At 48.3% G+C, this 20,270-nt stretch overlaps 2 protein-coding genes across 10 annotated transcripts in view; both read left to right on the top strand.

The window, feature by feature from the left end:
• FAM219A (family with sequence similarity 219 member A) overlaps positions 1–4,334 on the top strand; it is a 52,045-nt gene extending 47,711 nt beyond the window's left edge. For 4 of the 6 annotated variants that reach the window (XM_036081375.2, XM_036081379.2, XM_036081373.2 and 1 more), the window contains exons 4-6: positions 64–144; positions 789–843; positions 1,414–4,334. In XM_036081375.2, the coding sequence (XP_035937268.1) occupies positions 64–144; positions 789–843; positions 1,414–1,572 (295 nt within the window). In that variant the 3' untranslated portion in view covers positions 1,573–4,334. The remainder of the gene's footprint in view (positions 1–63; positions 145–788; positions 844–1,413) is intronic. The other 2 variants (XM_036081374.2, XM_036081377.2) reach the window with 1 other exon arrangement.
• A 115-nt stretch (positions 4,335–4,449) lies between these two features.
• SPMIP6 (sperm microtubule inner protein 6) lies at positions 4,450–20,241 on the top strand. Of its 4 annotated transcripts, XM_036081384.2 has the most exons (8): positions 4,450–4,526; positions 4,920–5,033; positions 14,243–14,387; positions 16,673–16,785; positions 17,788–17,863; positions 18,074–18,308; positions 19,554–19,640; positions 20,080–20,241. In XM_036081384.2, the coding sequence occupies exons 3-8, from the start codon at positions 14,258–14,260 to the stop codon at positions 20,183–20,185; spliced, it is 747 nt and encodes a 248-aa protein (XP_035937277.2). In that variant the 5' UTR covers positions 4,450–4,526; positions 4,920–5,033; positions 14,243–14,257; the 3' UTR covers positions 20,186–20,241. The 4 variants fall into 4 exon arrangements, with proteins under 4 accessions (XP_035937277.2, XP_035937275.2, XP_035937274.2 ...); XM_036081382.2 differs by having other exon boundaries at positions 4,450–5,033; positions 18,074–18,303; XM_036081381.2 differs by having other exon boundaries at positions 4,450–5,033.
• Positions 20,242–20,270: the final 29 nt, after the last annotated feature.

The following is a 20,270-nucleotide window of genomic DNA, read 5'->3' as shown; positions in this document are numbered from 1 at the left end:
TCCAGTTCCTCACCAGGCTATGCGCTCCAGTTGCCAATCCAATCCCCTAAATTTTCTACCCAGGCTGGTCGTCCCCAATAAAGGCTACTCCTCGCTTGACCAGAGCCCAGATGAGAAGCCACTGGTAGCCCTTGACACGGACAGGTGTGTACAGGGATGCTGGGGCAGCCGGGCAAGCCACAGGAACCTGTGTGAACATACGCGTGGGCTGTAGTGGCCACACCTGCTCTATCGTCAGAATTGGGATGTGGGGCGTTCCTCAGGCAGCCGGGAGCTCGCCAGCGATGAATCCCCCAGGGAATGGAATTCTTTTGTCTGGCAGTAGGAAAGAGCAGGGAGAGGAAAAGGGGACTGGCACAGTCTGATGCTGTCCTGAGACGACTGATGCGATTGCTGCCCCTTGAACGGGCCCTGATGCAATGTCCACCGTCCTGCTCCTTCTAAGGGAGGAGCCTGACTGCTGGGAATGCACCTGGCTACACTTGAACTTTGGGAAAACCCAACAAGTCAGGGGGATTTGTGCCTAGAAAAAAGGTGAGAAGAATGGGGGTGAAGGATGTAACAGCTCTGTTTAGAAGGAGGTTACAGGCGGCAATTCATTTAGAAGGGCGGGGCTGGGGAAGCTGGGCGTTTGCACAGCAAGCACCATCTTTTATTTAGATCTGCTGTTTACTTGGAAGTGTGGGGGAGGGGGAAGGTTTGGACTGATGGGGTAGGGGCTGGGGTACAGGGAGTTTTCTATTTAATATCAGGGAATCACTTCTCTGTCTTTTTTCTTCCACCACCAGCGATGATGACTTTGACATGTCCAGATATTCCTCCTCTGGCTACTCCTCTGCTGAGGTGAGGCCCCACTCCTTAGGACCCTAGACGCATCTGAGCAGGACCACCTCCATCCAGGAAAAGGGGTGGGGCCGACACCAAATCACACCCTGCAGGAGCGATGGGCAAAGCTAGGTGGAGCCCCGTGGGGTGGGGCATAATGGGGTGGGGCCTGGGATGGGACAGTGTCAGATGGAACCTGGAGGCTCTTAGACACTGGCCTCAAGTGCGGGGAGCCCGGTTTTAGGGGCAAGGCTTAAGCCTGTGGTTAGAACAGGGCTCCTAAACAGAATGGAGTGTGAAATCCAGGCGACACTTTATTGGGCTAGACCTGAAATAGGGGCCAGCCAAATAGAGGCAGAAGTTGCCCTTAGAATGGGATGCCCTTTGTAGAGAGGTGGGGCCTCAAGGATGTATCTGTAAGGAAGTGAGGCCAGAACTGAAGCTGGGGCCTAAGAAGGGGCAAAGCCTGGCATTTCGGTAACCTGCGATGGAACTGAGCTGGGGTGCAGATGGCCTGGGGATGCGACCCGGCTGTGGGTGGTGCCTCTGGATAGCCCCAAGCCTGACCTCCTTCCCCTTTGTCTACAGCAGATCAACCAAGACTTGAACATCCAGCTGCTGAAGGACGGCTACCGGTTAGACGAGATCCCTGATGACGAGGACCTGGACCTCATCCCCCCCAAGTCCGTGAACCCCACCTGCATGTGCTGCCAGGCCACGTCCTCCACTGCCTGCCACATTCAGTAGCGGGAGGGGCCATTGCGGCCGCCCGGGGCAGGGCCCCCCGTGGGCCAGGTGGGACAGGGCAGGGGCCAACCCCTCCCCAGCTTGTCCGCCTGCCCCCGGCCCCTGTGCCCCCTACAGCCGCCAACCTCGTAACAGTCATTGCTTCCTCCTATGGTAGGACGTGTACCTCTGTGTGTTCATGGAGCCGGAGAAACCAAAACCGGGTCTTTCTCCACCCCGGGGGCTGAGGAGCGGTGGGGGCTGTTTGTTCAGTTACTTGGGGGACCTTGCCCAGCACCCTGCCCCCCTCCCCAAAGCTGCAGTCCAGTGGGGGAGAGGAAGGACTAGACAGCAGGGAGGCCAACACTAATGAGTGGGGGTAGGGATCACAAAGCCAGGGGCTTGGCCCCACCCCAGCGAAGCCATGAGCCCCCCAGTCCCAGCCTGACAAGGAAAGGGGCTGGGAGGGAGAAAGGCCCAGGGCAGTGGGAGCGGGGCCTAGCACCTCAGAGCCCCCTCCACACGCCCCCCGCCGGCCCTAACTATTTGTTTCACCCTCCTCTCCAGATGAGAAGCCTGACAAAGCTGTCCGGTGGGATACTGCCCCCCCCATAAAATCACTGCCTTCTTCTTCCTCTTTGCCCCATTCACCCCCTTCCTTGCTCTCCGGGCTGTGGAGAAGGGTAAGGTGGGCCTTAGAGACAGGCCAGTTTGGGGTGATATGATCTGTCCTCACCCACCCCCAGCCAATGCATCTATTTCTCTGCCAGCTCCGCCCACCCCCACGCTTCTTCACTGGTCTCCATCCCAGGCTGGAAGCAGGAGGTAGGGCTGGCCTCAGATGCCCCCTTCCCATCTCCCTCCAGCACAAGATCCCAGACACCGCTTCCCAGCAAGAATCTTCAAGGAGGCAAGCTTAGGAGAAAAGAGTGGTTGCATGTGTATGGTAGGGAGAACTTGGCAGAATGTGTGTGTGTGTGTGTGAGGCTGTCAGGGTGGGTATCTATGTCTCTGTGTTGGGCCTGTCTCTCCAGATGTCTGGTTCTGTCATGGATGTGAGTGTCCATGGCGGGAAAGACTGTGTGGTCTGTTACGATGTGAGAGGCTGCTCAGCACGGGACTCAGAGCCCTGGCCCTGGCCCGGGAGTCAGAAGCTGGGGGCGTGGCCCTCGTGCTAGCACTCTCCGTGATCTCAACAAGCACTTGTGTTGTTTCTCTGGGCTTTCGTTTCCTCAACTGTAAAATGAGTGGTGTCTGAAATTACTTTTAAGGTCTTTTCAAACCTGAAGGAATTTCTTCATAGAAATTTCTGTGGAGGTGTGTAGGCAGGTCTCTGTGTGTCTTTGAATACACCTGTGGGACTTCCTGAGTTGTGTGTCTGTGTGGAAAGGAAAGGGGAAGTTCCTAAGGGACCTGTGTGTGCTTGGGATCTATTTGGGAATACGTGTGTATTCTGTGAACGTGTATGTGTGGGGGGGTATATGTGGTGTGTGTGGCTGTCTGTGGCATCTGTGAGTCGGAGTGTGTGTACTGCTGCTTCTGCTGGTGCTGGTGTGGAGGGAGAGGGCAGAAAAGCTGAGGATGAAAATCGAGAGGGAGGAGGTGACCGAGCCCCCCACCCCTGGACTAGGCAATAGAGACCTGCCCCCATATGAAGAAATATGAAAGCACAGAGAGCCTAAGACTGCTCAGGTCTTACGCCCCACAAACCTCATATCCCAGGACCAGGGTGTACTCCCCATTCCTCCGTGCTGACACCCCACACATGCTGGTGTCCCCACTCTCAGATACATCACTCGTGTGCTGCAGGTGTGCGGAGGACGCCCCCACGGCCCACTCCCTGGCTGCCATTCCTGGGAGATGGGAGCTGAAAGGAGGGGAGCGGAGTGAGAAGACAGAATAAGGCTGCTGGCTTAGGAAGGGTAGCCCCTCTCCATGCACCACACCCCCAGGCTGCCAACCCCAAAGGGTTGAGGTGCAGCTTTCTACCCTCAATTCCTCCACCCTCCCCTACCTCATCTAGTGCAGGGACCCTGGTTAGGTGATGAGAAAGGACCAAAGGAAGGCAAGGTAAAAGAAGGCACCTGCAGGGCCTGCAAGGTCCATACTGGCCCCCATCTGAACCTCTCTCTGCCACCCTGGTCCGCATCCCCACCCCGTCAGCTGGGCCCCACAGCCAAGCTTCCTACCACTGCTATCGTTACCCTGGGCTCCCTGACTCACCCATCTAGAACATGGGTACCTCCTCTTTTCCGGGCAGGGCCCCCATGAGGGCTCATTTAGACTACTGCCTTTGCTGCTGACTTGCTCTATGACTGGCCCACTGCTCGACCTCTCTGGCCCTGAGGAAGCAGGGAAAAGCTCGCTGCCCACAGGACACACTAGTTCCCTGGCAGGCAAGGGCTTCCAACTGAGGCAGTGTGCAAGTGGTGGTGAGAAGGAGGAAGCTGGTAGCCAGCACCTTCTGGGTCTAGGAGAGTGTGTGGGTCCCTCCTTCCCTGTCTGGGATGTTGGAGGGGAGGAATTGAGGCCTTAGCTTGCCCCCTGCCCCCCTCCCCGTCATCCTTCCCCCTTGTAGATACTGCCTTAACACTCCCTCTACCCTCAGCTCTGGCTGCCAACCAGCCAGGTTTCTCCGTGCTCACTAATTTATTTCCAGGAAGGTGTGTGGAAGACATGAGCCGTGTATAATATTTTTTTTTAACATTTCCATCGCAGTATTGACCATCATCCTTGGTTGTGTATCGTGTAACACAAATAATGATATTAAAAGTATCAAACAAGCCAGCCTCAGCTCCCTACCTGGGTCGTGGGCAAGAGGCAGGTGGGCTGGGAAGGGGAGAGAACTGATTCTCTGGATACACATTTCACTCTGCTTCCACTCATGGGTTCCCAGGCCAGGCCTGCCACTGACCTGCTGCGTGACCCTCGACAAGTCACTTGATGTCTCGGAACCTCCATTTCTCTTCATCAAAGTGAGAAGTTTGGCCTAGATGATCTCCAGGGACCCTCTGAACTCTTGGAAATTGGACTCTTTTGAGAGGCTCGAGGCAGGAAGAGGCTGGGGGTAGGAAGGGAATTGGATCTCCTCACCTCCCCAGGGATAGGGCTGAGCCAGGTGATATCATAATGGGCAGTGCCCATCCTAGTGGAGGAAGCAGGGTGGGGTAGGAGCAGGAAGGTTGTGAGGGAGGGCAGCTGAGAGATCCTCCATAGGAGGGGGTCACAGCAGCTAGGGGCACCTGCCAGGCTGGAGGTGTGGGCTTTCTGGCAGAGGGAGTGGTCACTGATGTCTTACAGGAGCCCTTGGTAGGTAGAGCCCACCACGGCATCCCCTAGACCTCACGATGTTCCTCTTCTCCCACAAGACCAAGACCCCCATCAGCACCTACAGTGAGTCCTACAGGGCTCCTACCTCTATCAAGGAGGTCTATAAAGACCCACCTCTGTGGGCCTGGGAAGCCAACAAGTTTGTGACGCCGGTAAGTAGAGGCTGGGTGGGTGGACAGGCCAGAGTGAATGGTCATGTGTGTCTGAATGACTGGTAGTGTGTGGTTGTCATTACGTGTTTGTAATTATTTGTAGCTATGTATGTGTGCATGTGCGTGCACGTGCGCACACGCATGCATGTATGGATTTTATTCATTTGCCTAGGCATGGAATTTATAATAATATATAAAATAGTACAAAATTCTGCCCTCATGGTGCCCTCCTACTCCACTAGGGTAGGAGGTGGAGAGAGACAAATAATTATCAAAAAATAAACAAGTTTTATAAATTATCCAAAATGCTGGATAGGAAATAAACAGGGTAATGGAAATGGAAAGTAACCAGGCAGAGCTACTTAAATAGGGAGGTCATGGAAGACCTCTCTCTCACGGTGACATTGAGCAGAGACCAGACAGATAAGAGAGAACTAGCCCTATGAAGAGCTAGCTGACAGAATAGGGTTCTAGGCAGAGTGATCAGAAAATGCAAAGGCCCTGAGGCTGCCTGTGGGATATGCCAGAAAATGTGCTATAGGCATGTTTTCATGCATATATATCACAGTCTTCTTGTGTCTGTATGTCTGTACTTGAAGATGAGTGGCCAAGTGGGTCTGTGCAGCATTCACAAAATGGAGACAAGATCTGTGAGTCTACTTGTGACTCTGCCCAAGGGAATTTATCTGTGTGTACCGTCCAACAAGTGGCAAGTATCTACATGTGCCAGGCACAATGCAGATACAACAATGAAAAGCCAGGCTGTGCCTGTGAAGAGCTCTCAGCAGACAAGTGAACAAAATAGGGTTGCCCAGTGGTTGTACTGATACAAGAGCTGGAAAATTGGGAGAGCATTCCTGGTTCTTGAAGGGCAGGTCTACTAAGAGATCTTGAGGGAGGGGGCTTCCAACAGAAAAGAGTCAGGGGAAATGGCAGCCTCGGGACAAGGATCCACCAGGAATTAAGAACTGGAACAGTGGGGGAGGCCAGCCCAATGGTGAGAGGAGCCACAGTGGCAGGAGATTGGAGGGGCTGGGGCTCAGGGCAGGAAGCCCAGTGAGGTGGTGAAGGATAAGGAAAGGAGGATGTAGGTGAGAGATAAGGAGAGACTGTGGCAGTGAAAAGGGAATTTTTTGAATAGGGGAGAATTTTTAAAATAGTGTTTATAATTATAAAATACATGCTCAATGCAGAAAATTGGGATAACTCAGAAGCACAAAGAAAAAAGGCCTATGATCTCACTACCCAAATTAACCATTGTTAATTTATTATTATATGCCATTTTAGGAAGCAAACATTTTTTATGAAAAGGCATCACATTGTATACTAACACTCTGAATCTTGCTCTTTGCATATAACCACATATCAGGTACATTTTTTTGTGTAAAAATATTCTATAATGTCATTTTAATGACTATGGTATTTTATTTTATGAATGTACCAAATTATGTTTAAAGAATCTTATTGGAAATTTAGGTTATTTACAAAATGTTGCTAGTACAATCATTTGTGTACATCTGTAGACATCAACTATCTCCTTAGGATAAATTACTAGACATGAAATTGTTGGGAGAAAGGATATGCACACTTTGAAAACTTCTGATATACACTTCAAATTGCTGTAATAAGGGTTATAATTTACATGCCCACCAAAAAAATATGAGAGTGCCTGCCTGCTTTTTGACATTCAATAGGAGGGAATTTTAAGAAGTAGATCAATAGATCTTGGTCACCAACTGGGTATGAAGAAGAGAGGAGAGATTAGGATGACTCCTGGGTTTAGGGCTCTGGCAACTAGAGGAATAGTAGTTCTGAGATTTGGAATTGCAGATTAGAAAAAGATTGGGAGTTCATTTTGGGACAAAAATATTCGAGGACTAACAGGAGATATCTGGTAGGTAGTTGGATATACTTAATCTGAAGCACAGGGAAAAGGGTTGGGCTACAGATACAAATTTTGAAATCATCAACATACAGGCAATAGCTAAAGCCATAGGAGTGTATGAGATTGCCAAGGAAAAATAAGAAAGAGGTCAAGGATGGACCTTGGAGAATACAGATTATTTAAGAGGTAAGTAAAGGAAGAAGAGCCATAAAAGGAGACCGGGTGATAGGAGGACAATCAAGGAGAAACCAACAAAGACAGCATTTTAGACAAAGGTCAGTGCCAAATGTCAACACAGACATGGATCTCTTGGATGTCGTAATCCTTAGCAATCTGGCCAGACAGCTTCAGTGAGTAGAGAGGAGTGAAAGCCAGACAGCAGTGGGATTAAGAATGAAGAAGGAAGCATACTGCTTCTGGCAGTATGCTGATCTAGAAACTCTCAAGGGCCCTCCTGCTTTAAAACAACTAGGTCTTGCATAAAAATTTACTTTTATTTTTTCTGGACTCTCATAGAGGTGAGTGGTCAGTATACTTAGGATGCCCTGAGGATGAATGCCAATATCAGCACTACAAGTAGGAGTCTAAGCTTTAAGTGAGGTGAAGAAACTAAATCTTAAACTCCAAAATGAACCAGAAAGTTTAGTGATCTCTGGCTCCCTGCCCTACCACACACACACACACACACACACACACACACACACACGCACATACACACACAATGAATGTGTATCCTCTGTAGTAGAAAATACCCCTCAATGTAGGTTTCCAAGTATCCTTCACAGTAAGGCCAATCAAATCTGAGTTTGCAATAAGAGGTATAAGGAAACAAACCACCATATTGACAGTCAGCAGAAATAACAAACAACAGACTAAAACCTCCAAGGACTTCAGATATTGGAATTAACAGTTAAAGAATACAAAATAATTATTACACATTTTTTTAAAATGAAGTGAAATCATCAAAATGAGCAAGCAAGTGATTATATTTTTTAAAGACCAGACAAATGTAAAAAAAAAGAAGTAAATAGAAATTTTAGAAATAAAAAATATGTGTGTTAAAACCAAAACCTCAGTAGATGGGTCAAAGGGCAGATTAGACATAGCTTAAGAGTGTCAGTGAGATGACACAAAGAAATGGAAAGACATTCCTTGCTCATGGATTGGAAGAACAAGTATTGTTAACCTCTTTGGCATTGGCTGAAGCAACTTTTTTCTAGATATGTCTCCTGAGGCAAGGGAAAAAAAATCAAAAGTAAACTATTAGTCTACATCAAAGTAAAAAGCTTCTGCATGGCAAAGGAAACAACCAAGAAAACTAAAAGGCCACCTAGGGAATGGGAGAAGATATTTGCAAATGATATATCCAATAAAGGGTTAGTATTCAAAATATATAAAAAACTTAGAAAACTCAACCACCCAAAAAATATAATCTAATTTTAAAAATGAGCAGAAGAGGGGCACGCGGGTCACGCAGGCACTTAAATGTCTGACTCTTGATTTTGGCTCAGATCACGATCTCAGGGTCATGAGATCAAGTCCCGAATCAGGCTGTGTACTGGGTGGGGAGCCTGCTTAAGATTCTCTCTCCCTCTCCCTCTGCCCTCCTCCATTCTCTCTCTCTCTTTCTAAAATAAAATAAAATGGGCAGAAGACATGAACAGATAGTTCTTCAAAGAAGATATACAGATGGCCAACAGACACATGAAAAGCTGTTCATCATCACTTACCATCAGGGAAATGCAAATCAAAACTACAAAGAGCTATCACCCCACACCTGTCAGAATGGCTAAAATCAACAACACAAGAAACACCAGGTGTTGGTGAGGATGTGGAGAAAGGGGAACTCTCTTACACTGTTGGTGGAAATGCAAACTGGTACAGCCACTCTGGAAAACAGTATGGAGTTTCCTCAAAAAGTTAAAAATAGAGCTATCCTACAATCCAGCAATCGCACTACTAGGTATTTACCTAAAGAACACAAAAACCCTAATTCAAAGGGATACATGAAGCCCTATGTTCATAGCAGTATTATTTACAATAGCCAAGATATGGAAGCAGCCAAGTGTCCATTGACTGATGAAGGGATAAAGAAGATGAGGTGTATATGTATACAATGGAATGTTATTCAGCCATAAAAAAGAATGAAGTCTTGCCATTTGCGATGACATGTACGGAGCAAGAGAGTATAATGCTAAATGAAATAAGTCAGAGAAAGACAAATGCCGTATGATTTCACACACGTGGAATTTAAGAAACAAAACAAATGAACAAAGGGGAAAAAAGAGAGAGGGACAAGGGGCACCTGGGTGGCTCAGTTGGTTAAGCATCTGCCTTTGACTCAGGCCAGGATCCCAGAGTCCTAGGATCGAGCCCCACGTCAGGCTCCCTGCTCAGCAGGGGAGTCTGTTTCTCCCTCTCTCTCTCTGCCCCTTCCCCTGCTCATGCTCTCTCTCTCTCTCTCAAATAAATAAATAAAATCTGGGGCGCCTGGGTGGCTCAGTCTGTTAAGCGGCTGCCTTCGGCTCAGGTCATGATCCTGGGGTATTGGGATCGAGCCCCGCATCGGCGGAGAGCCTGTTTCTCCCTCTCCATCTGCCTGTCACTCTGCCTACTTGTGCTCTCTCTCTCTGTCAAATAAATAAAATCTTAAAAAGATAAATAAATAAATAAAATCTTAAAACAAAAAGAGAGAGAGAGAGACAAACCAAGAAACAGATTCTTAACTATAGAGAACAAACCGATGGTTACCATAGGGGAGGTGGGTGGGGGGATGGGTGAAATAGGTGATGGGGATTAAGGAGTGCACTTGTGATAAGCATTGGGTGATATATGGAATTGTTGAATCACTATATTGTACAAATGAAACTAATATAACACTGTATGTTAACTAACTGGAATTAAAATAAAAACTTTAAAAAAAAGAGTATTAGTGAAATGAAAGAGAGAAAGACATTTCCCAGAATGCAGCACAGAGACCAAGTGGTTAAAAAATATGAAAAAAACATTAGGCAATATGAAAGACAGAAGGAGAAGATCTCATACACATCTACTCAGAGTCCCAGAAGGATAGAGCAGAAAGGAGAACAGGCATTATCTGAAGAGAAAAAGGCTCCATATTTTCCAGAACTAATAAAAGAAATGACTCCATAGATATAGAATAAATAGAAGGAATTTCACACATCAGTATCTCACAGTGGAACTGCCCAACACCAGCTTAAGAGATGACCTTAAAAACAGACAGAGAAAAATTGTTGTCTAAATGTCTTCCTTTTTTTTTTTTTAAGATCTTATTTATTTTTTTGAGAGACAGAGCGAAAGAGAGCACGAGCAGGGAGGAGGGGCAGAGGGAGAGGGAGAAGCAGACTCCCCACTGAGCAGGGAACCCAACGCTGGGGCTGGATCCCAGGACCTAGAGATCACGACCTGAGCAAAAGGCAGACACTCAACTGAGTGAGCCACCCAGGCGCCCAAAGTATCTTTCTTTCAAGAACAAAAGAAAGATAAAGGCATTTACAGCAAACAAAATGAAAATGTTTACTACCATCAGACCTGTAATAAAGGAACTTCTAAAGGATATACTTTGGGGAGAAGGAAAGTGATCACAAAAGGAAGGTCTGAGATGCAAGAAGGAATGGTGAGCTAAGAAATTGGTAAACGTGAGTTAAATTTAAGCAACCAATGTCAATGGAAAATAATTATGATTTTTAATTTGTGAAATTTAAGGAAAGTGCCAAAATTTAGAAAACAATATCAGATAAGTTGTATTTTGGAAAACAATATCATGTAAGATACAAGGGTAAGAAAGGAATACAAAAAACTTATTATTCACAGACAATACAGTTGTGTACGTAGCATCTACAAATTATTAGAATAAGAATTTAGAAAGTTGGGTGAATATAAGATAAAAAGTCAATCACATTTCTTTACCTCAACAGCAAATATTTAGGGAACATAATTTTATTTTTTTTAAGTTTTAATTTATTTATTCATTTTAAGTACTCTCTACACCCAACATGGGGCTCAAACTCATGACCCCGAGATCAAGAGTCGCATGCTCTTCCAACTGAGGCAGCCAGGTGCCCCAGGAAGCATAATTTTAAAAAATAAAATACACACACACACACACACACACACACACACACACACGTATATCATTCTAGCAAAAAACAACAGTAAGTAGAAATCTAACAATGTGTATAAAACTGTATGGATAATATAAAACTTTGCTTAAAAAATAAATAAATGGAGAGGTATAACATGCATGTAGATAAGAAGAGTGACAAACATTTATAAAGCATAGTATTACTGTAGGAATAGCCAAATTGATTGATAGAGAATGAAACAGATCAGATATGGGGCCATATATATATGGAACAATACACAACAGAGATGACTGAAAGTAAAGCTATGGGAAAAGATATATCAGAATTGGAATAGCATTATATATTGGTGCGGGGGGGCGGTGTGGGGAGGGATAGACTATTCAATGGGACAGTTGGTTATCCAGATGGATAAAAAGAAAAGTTTTTTTTTATCCCTAACTCACACCAATAGCAACTCCTGACAGATTAAAGACTTAACTATGGAAAGTAAAACTATTTGCTTTTAGAAGAAAATATAGGACATTATCTCCATTATCTGAGAGTATGGTTGTATTTATTAAACAAGTCACAAAAGTACTACATAAAAGAAGAGATTAATAAATTCATATATGTTAAAATTAAGAACTTCTTTTCATCAAAAGACACTATAAAGAAAATGAAGATACAAGCCACAAACTGAGAGAAGATATTTGCAACATGTAATTGACAAAAGATTAGTATATAGAATATACAACTCTAATTTTCTGGGTTGAAATTGAACATACGTATTTTGACTCTCTCCTGAAACCCTCTAGAACACCTGTAAATGGATATTTGACACATAAACTCACAAAACTAGTGAGAGAGAAAGGACAATGGCTACAAAATTTCAGAAGCTAGAAAGTATGATCAATAACTAGTACCTGACAGCAGATCTGAGAAAGCTGAATCCAAAGCCAGCAGTGGGAAACACAAGACATAATTCAACTAAAACTGCAGAATTTTCAAAAAGGCTCAGGAATTGGTAATACTAGGCTTCTCTGGAACTGAAGATAGGACAGGACTGCAGCTAAAATAAGGATGATTTGAAAGCTGTTTAAGAAGCAGTTAAACCGGGGCGCCTCAGTGGCTCAGTCAGTCAGCCCCTCAACTGAGCCCCGCATCGCATCAAGCCCCCCATCCAGCTCCCTGCTCAGAAGGGAGTCTGCTTCACCCTCTGCTCCTCTCCCACCCCTCCCTGACTCATGGGCACACTCTATCTTTCTCTCTCAAATAAATAATTTTTTAAATATATTTTTTAAAAAATCAGTTAAGCCCACTAATCCCCTCTTCTATTCCATGCCACGGGTGACTGCCCGTCCCATCTCTGCAAAAATCAGAAGGCTAATTTTTTGGCAAGGATCTCAGGACTGGGGATACCAGGCCCAGTTGAGGGCAGGGTACCATGCTAAATACAGGTGAACCTCCACATACTGAATGCCAGCCCCCCCCCACCCCCGCAATCCTCTTCTCCACTAGATTCTCAGAACACTGGTAGCCAGGCCACTACCCGGAGGCCAAAGATTGAGAGTGTCTTCTGAAGAATCTGATCAGCCCAAGAGGGAAGATCTACAGATACTGACAGAATTTGACAAAAATAGGTTTAGCCAGACCATCCTACAATGATGCTCTTGGTTGACGAAGCCCACCCATACACAGCTCAGAGCCTCCACTAAGCTTTTTTAGTCTCCTACTCATAACCATGAGCTGACAATCAAAGATACAGACATCTGAGGAAAGCCTCTAAGGGGAAAATTGATGACGTCTATGAGTTCTCCTAAATGACTGGGTGTGTGTGTGTGTGTGTGTGTGTGTGTCTATGTGTAAAGGTCAAGGGAATGCCAAGTCATGTGGCTCTTTCACCTATATGGAGTATGACTGTGCAGGATCTGCCCACAAAACAAAACCTCGGCTGGGCACAGAGATCCAGTAAAGCCCTCAGCTGAGTGGCTCTCAGGGCAGTAGGAGCACCAGGTCTCATCTTGGCCAAGAGAAGCCTTTGCTCTTTAGATCATAAGGGGGAAATGAGGGTAGCTGTGTCACCATCCCAGCACCTTGCTGTCCACTGTGAGGAAGTCCCTTCTAGTCTCTGACTTCGCTGGGTGTCCCACCCCTGTGACCCAGCTGCCTTTTTACACCAGCTGCTTGCAGAGATCTGTTGGTTTACAACTAACCTGGCATTCCTTCTGCCCTCAGCTGAGGACAAGGGAGATCCAGAGGTAGGTCTTAATCAGGAATTCCACAGATCTAGCCCAATAAGGGATTGAAGGAGATAAGACAAGGTAAACCCCAAGAAGCAGAGGAACCCAGGGCCTGAACCAAGATCAGGAAAAAGGTCAGGGTAGGATAAGAAAAGTGAGTGTCAGAGTCAAGTGTGATATTGGTGCCAAGATCAGAGCCACAGTAGAATCAGGGTCAGGTTGGAGTCAGGGAATCAGATTTTTTTAAATCCTCTCATTTATTTATTTTTCCTTTTTTTTTAAGATTTTATTTATTTATTTGACACAGAGAGAGAGAGTGAGCACAAGCAGGGAGAGCTGCAGGCAGAGGGGGAGGGAGAAGCAGGCTCCCCGCTGAGCCCACACGGGCCTCGATCCCAGGACTCTGGAACCATGACCTGAGCCGAAGGCAGACGCCCAATGACTGAGCCACCCAGGCACCCTCAGGAATGAGATTTTAAATTAGGTGTCCCTCCAGCCCCATCCTTCATCTCCTTCAAGGTGCCAAATTCCCAGAGAGCGCTCCCTTCTAAAACACCTGCATAAGGCAGCTGGCTCCCAGGGCAGCCAGGCTTTCCTGAGGCTCCAGGTTATACCAGGGGACTGTTGGTCTGTTTGGGGAGACCCAGGCCATGCTCCCAGATAGCACACAGTCTGCAAGGAAACAGGAACACCCAGCTCTGCCCTTAAAGAGCTCCCAGTCAAGGAAAGGACAGAAATGAGAACATCAGAAAAGCACTCTGAGGACAAATGCCTGGCTCCAAGCCCTAGCCTTGGATAGAAAGAAAGGAAGAAAGTGTGATTCAAACAAAAAACTATGCAGAGGGGGTCAAGACTGGCATGGGGATCCCTCTGGCATAGGGAGGACACCCAATTGGGCTGACTTTCTCAATAGGGACTGGATCTGAGTCCAGCAGGACACCAAAGCTGGGGCCTTTATGCACTTAGTCATTTCCTCTCCTCTCCTCTCCCCTTGCCCAGGGCCTGACTCAGACCATGCAGCACCACGTGGATCCTGAAGCCCTGCAGAAGATGGTCAAATGTGCCATGCAGGACTACAGCTATAAGGGTTCCATACCAGGCCACCCCTACTTTCCTGAGAAATACTGGCTCTGTCAAGAGGAAGGTAGGACCTCACCCCTTACCTACCCAACAATGACCCCACTCAGAGACTTCAACAGTGACCCTTAACCTGAGCCCAACTTGAGTCCTGACCTCCACTCTGATCCCATATCAACTTTATCCCCACCCATAATCTGGGCTTCTCCAATCATCTCCAGTCCAGCTTGACTCCCAACCACCTGACCTGACCCTAACCCTGACCCTGAAGGAGGAGATCCAGGCCCTGCCTTTTGGGAGTTTCCTATTCGTGCCAAAGAACTGGAAGAGGCCTGGGTCCTATCCCTAAAGAGATGGAGGGAGTATTAACCTCTTCCAAACAAATCCCTCCAGGTATATTCCAGGGGCATCTTTTCCCATCTTCTTAGCGACCCTGTTCCATCAGTTTCTCCATCTCACCTGCATCTCTCTGCCCCACCACACCTCTTTCCCCTTGACCTGGAAGCCTTTTCTAACCCCTTCCTGCCTAAAAATTCTCTCTTGCTCCTCCCCTTCACAGCCAAGATTCTTAGAAACATAGTCTATACTCACAGTCTCTACTTCCTCAGTCCTTGTTACACCTTATGAGAAATTATCTTTCCCATTTGGTTAGGTGTTTGTGATGTCCTCACTGTACATTCCAAAAGAGCAGAGTCTTTTCTTATTCACAGCTGTGCCCCTCCATCTAGTATAACCAGGCCTCATAAGTGTTTATTGAATTAATTGATGATAAATATTTATCCAATTGAAATTGGGAGTCTGTATCTCCTACATTCAAACATTAAAACTGCTCTTGTGTAGTTCTAATTACCGCATCCAAGGGACTCTTCAATCAATGAGACCTACATTATGCATTTCACGCTCTGACCACTCCTTTTTTTTTTAAGATTTTATTTATTTATTTGGGAGAGAGAGCAACAGAGCAACAAAGCAACAGAGGGGTGAAGGGCAGAGGGAGAAGCAGACTCCCCACTGAGCAGGGAGCCCAACGTGGGACTCCATCCTGGGACTCCGGGATCATGACCTGAGCTGAAGGCAGACGCTTAACCGACTGAACCACTCAGGCACCCTCTATTTCTTGATACTCCTTCCTTCCTCAGCTTCTCTGATGCCTCAATTTCCTAGGTCTCTTTTTCCCCCATTCTGGAAATGTGGGGTTCCTCAGGGTGCTAATCTGAGCTCTCTTCTCTCCTTTCTCTCCTTATTCTTCTCCTGAGACCATTTTATCTAACCAGTGTCTTAACCAACAACTCTAAGTCTTTATTTCTACCCTTGACCTCTCACTAGAATTCCACTCTCCATCTGATTATGGTCAACTTTACCTGAATGTCCCCAAACACCTCAAACTTAATATGTCCAACTCACCAATCCAGAACTCCAAATCCCAACACCCTGCCCCACACATATATACACCTGCTCTTCCTCTAGGGCTCCCAGACCTCCTTTCCTGGTGTCTTGCACATGTGTTCTTTCAGACTGTTAGGGTAGTAGATCATGGAGGGTCTTTAGGACAGACTTAGATGACTGGGTGGGTGAGGCTTTGGAGGATTTTAAGTAAGGAAGTGTCTTGGTCAGATTTTCATTTGTGAAAATCTATGTAGAGATTGGATTGTAGAATTTCAAAAGGGGGTAGGGAGGTTAGTAGGCCAATAGTAGTAATAGTTTTCTATGTGCCAGGCATTGTTCTAAGTGTTTTACATGTATTAACTCATTTAAATCTCACAACAATTTATGAGGTAGATAATACTATTACCCCCATTTTAAAATTGAGGAGATTAAGACACAGTGAAATTAATTCAGTCAAGATCATACAGAGCTATTTGGCAGAGCTGAGATTTGAATCCCAAATGTCTGTGAAGTCCATTCTATTAACCATGACACGATATTGTCTCCTCGTTACGGCACTGCCGAGATACAGCGGTGAGATCATGGGGGATGAGAAGAGGGGATAGATTCAAGTGATTTTAAGGAGGCAGAATAAGCAAACTTTGGACCCTGGATGTGGACAATGAGAGGGAGGAAAGAGGAAGAGGATCCATTTTCAGGTAGGCTGATTCAGAGAAGGTGGTCCCAGGTTGCAAAGTGATGGGCTCAAAGGATCCAGACCCCACTCAGAAACTTGCCCTAGGTGAGAAATGGGCTGCATCTCAGTGTGTAAATCTGGGGCCAGGCTGGGCTTGACTGGCCTGAGGGATATTAGTAAGAGTCCAGCTTTGTGCTGGGGATCAGAGGAGAAACATCTAGGGGGACGCAGATCCTGGGGTAGAATAAGGAGTAACAATGTTTTGTGTTTCCACCCCTATGATCAAATAGACAAATGGACCCCATACTACCTCTGTGGTGACCGGTATAACACATGGAGGATGGGACCTTACAACTGCACCGGCTGGAACAAATATACCGCATGCCTTCCCCGGCTACCTAAGGTATCTACTGTGACCAGACACCTGGGGTCTGGGACACACATTTCCCTCCACTGCTAAACCACAGTGACTGATATTTCACCATTAGTTCCTCATCCCTTTCCCATCAACAATGCTCCAGGGCTCTTTCTCAAGTGTGAAACTAGGGTTTGTATTTTCTAGGAGACAGGGGAGCCCAGGAGTGGAGCTGTGTGAACAGCTCCCAGATCCCCCGGATCCCAATCTCTGGCTGGGCTCTGTGGGGACACAGTGAGTGTGCACTCCCTGACTTGCTACCTTCCTGAAGCTTGCCACCTGGCCCCTTCCCACATGGTCTGGCTAATGATAGGTTGAGCCTACCTGCTCCACTCTCCCTCCTTTGTGATGTGAGCAAGGACAAGAGAAGGGAAAGCAAGGCCACCCAGTTGCAGCACAGATAGATAATAGGAGAGTCTTCCAAGGAGATAGGAAGGAGCCCAGCTGCAGGCCCAGGCCAGAGGAAAGAGGAAATTTGAGAGGATGGGAGGCCAGAGCAGAGGTTCTTAACTGTAGCTGATGGCTGACCTCGGGTTGACTGAACCCTTTTGAATCAGAACTTCAAGAATCAGGATTTTTTCACAAGTCCTCCAGGTGATTCTGATGGGAAGGCAATATTATAATATTGACACTACCTCTCCCCAGTTAGAGACACTCCAAGACATAACTACACAGAGTCAGCTAGACAAAGAGAAGTAAAATCAAAGGCAAACGCTGAGGCAGGGGTGCCTGAGGCCTAGGTCCAGACCCCATCCACCTATAGCTCCATTTCCTTTCCTTCCTATCCCCCCTCCCCCGACCCCAGAGGCGGAGTAACCGCGTTGCGTTGCCCGGTGACAACCCTAAACACTCCGAGGCTGGGAGAGTAGGGGAGCATCTGGAAGGCGGGAGAAGACACGGCCTGGGACTGGTCTGGGTGTTCAGGGAAGACCCCCAAAAGGAGGAACTCTTCCGGGTCAGAGTTTGAGGTAGCATGTGTGCCACTTTCAGGAGGCCGGAATGGAGACAGCTGTTCGAGGAATGCCTTTGCAGTGCCCTCCTAAGCCGGAACGACTCAACGCCTATGGTAACAGTTGGTGGGGGCAGTAGTGGGGTAGACCAGAAGGACGATGGGATGGGACCTGGGGGATGCGGCAGAAGCCAAAGATGGGGCTGTGACCCTGTCTCCTCTATCTGTCCCTGTTTTTGTTTCCATCTCTTCCTATCTCTGACCCTGTCCTTTCCCTTTCCTGTAACTCTGTATCCGGGTCTCCCTGGCTTGGGTCCGCGGGAGCAGAGCGCGAGGTGGTGGTGAACATGTTGAACTCACTGTCACGGAACCAGCCGCTGCCGCACATCACGTCCCGATGCGGGTGCGTGGATCCTCTGCCCGGCCGCCTGCCCTTCCAGGGTTATGAAAGCCCTTGCTCCGGCCGCCACTACTGTCTACGTGGGATGGACTACTACGTCACCGGAGCACCCTGCACGGAACGCCGCTTCCGGCCTTTGTGCAAAGAGGAACCGACTGTAAGGTTCGCAGGGCCGCTCCCGCCTTAGGCAGGCCCCGCCCCCAACAAGCCCCCCCATCCCACCCCACCCCACCCCCGCGAGTCCAGCCTCACCCCAGCTGTGCGCGCCCCATCCCTCACCAGTTCCAGCTCTGCTCTGCCTCTATGCCAGACCCTACCCCGGCGCCCGCCGCCTCTATCCCCTTACTGGGCCCTGTCCTCTCCCGCCCTCCGGCCCCAGGGCCTGAGCTGACGGCTGAGACCGGAGAACCTGCATTAAGATTCCCCCAGGTTCCCGACCCTCTCCGTCCCGAACTGGGCTCAAGGTCAACCTAGCTCTGGAGGCCCCGCCAGAAGGTGGGGTTTTTTTTTGGTTTTTGGTTTTTGTTTGTTTGTTTGTTTGTTTTGAGGAAGACACCCCACACACCAGTCACATCCCTTTCCCACACCTGGTTCCCTACCTGGATACCCGGCCCTAGAGACGCAGGTTCTAGCCTCTGGAGTGCCAGGTGTCCTCAAAAAAGCGGCTTCAGTTCCTGGGTCTCAGGTCACCGTCGATAATGGGCAGGGTCATTGCCGGGTGTTATGTGAGCAAGGAAATGGTAACCGTATTACCAGAGGGGTCCTGGCTTTAGAGCCCCACACCACCTCTGAAGGTAGACAGCCTAGCGTGTTACTGCTGAGGAAACTGAGGCCCAAGCGCTCAGCTACAACCCAGACTGCGGCGCAACCTTCCCCCTGCACCAGGTGGCAGTCAAGGCGGGCCAAGCCCGGGAGAACTCCAAAGTCCGCGTCGGTCTAGAGAGCTTGTGGAGGAAGGTGGCGGGGGGGGGGGGGGGGTCCCCTAGATCCTGCCCCTACCCCACGGTGATTCCCCCCGCCCTTCCCCGGCAGAAAGTCTGATTAATTGTGCGAGGCAGAGTCTCATCCGTCACAAGGGCAGGGGGGAGCGAGAAAGTGCCTGAGCCTTAGAAATGTCGTTAGTGCTGGAATAATTGCCCTCCAATGGAGAGGACCTGGGGGCTCCCAGCTCTTCAACGACTGGAGCCCGCCCCCCCCCACACACACACAATCCAGCGTACTCCCACAGCCCAGCCTGGGCAGCGGAAACCAGGCCTAACGAGGATAGGGACTTTCAGGTATCTTCCCAGAGGGGAAGCTTCGATGGGGTCTTGAAGGGCCAAGAGGCCCGAGGGGAAGAGCGCCGCTCAGAGCCCTAGTCTGGGTTTTGAGGCCCGACCTCTCCCTGCCCACCACTTCCTCCTCCAGGAGTGTATTGCCCTACGAGCACCGGCCCGGAATGCAATGTGCTGTTATAACTCCCCCGCCGTCATACAACCCTTGTCCGAACCTTAGGTAAGTCCCGCGCAAATGGCGTTTGGCGCAGCGGGGAACGCGGGGACGAGTTGGGGCGGGAACTGTCCGCTGCGATGCACTGAGTAGAAAATGCCACCAGGGGGCGCTAGTGTCATGGGGTCGTCCAAGCTGGCAAGGGACTGGAGCACCCTCCATGAGAGGGCGTTGAGGCTGACCTCCAAGGGTTACAGGTTGGCAGTGGGGCCCAGAGTCAAGAGATCAGGGCATTAGGTTCAGGGCTTGAAGTAGAGGAGAAGAAATTAATGTTATGGAGCCAGTATTGGGAATCAGAAATTTAACAGTAGAACCTGAGGTCTTAGGAGGTCAGTGTTGGAGCATGGGGTCAATATTAGGGGCAAAATGTTGGGATACTGTTAGCATTGAGAATTGGAATCAGACCTATGAGGGTCCAAAAGGGCTGACCCATTTCTCCCCACAGATGGGACACAAGTCACTTCAAGAAGACCGGTGGCCCCCAGAGAAACAACTATGTCGTCCACCCTGAGTTTGTGTCTGAAACCTATCCTGACTGCTACTGCTGGTAGACCCCAGGCTGGCAGGGCCAAGGGGGCTGAGCAGTAAATAAACTCTTCACCCCAAAGGCTGCCTCCTGAGTCCTTACCCCCACAG

The sequence above is a fragment of the Halichoerus grypus genome, chromosome 14, assembly GCF_964656455.1.
Source record: "Halichoerus grypus chromosome 14, mHalGry1.hap1.1, whole genome shotgun sequence".
NCBI classification, from domain to species: domain Eukaryota; kingdom Metazoa; phylum Chordata; class Mammalia; order Carnivora; family Phocidae; genus Halichoerus; species Halichoerus grypus.
The sequence above is the reverse complement of the archived record's forward strand: the minus strand, read 5'-3'. Positions and strand labels throughout refer to the sequence as shown.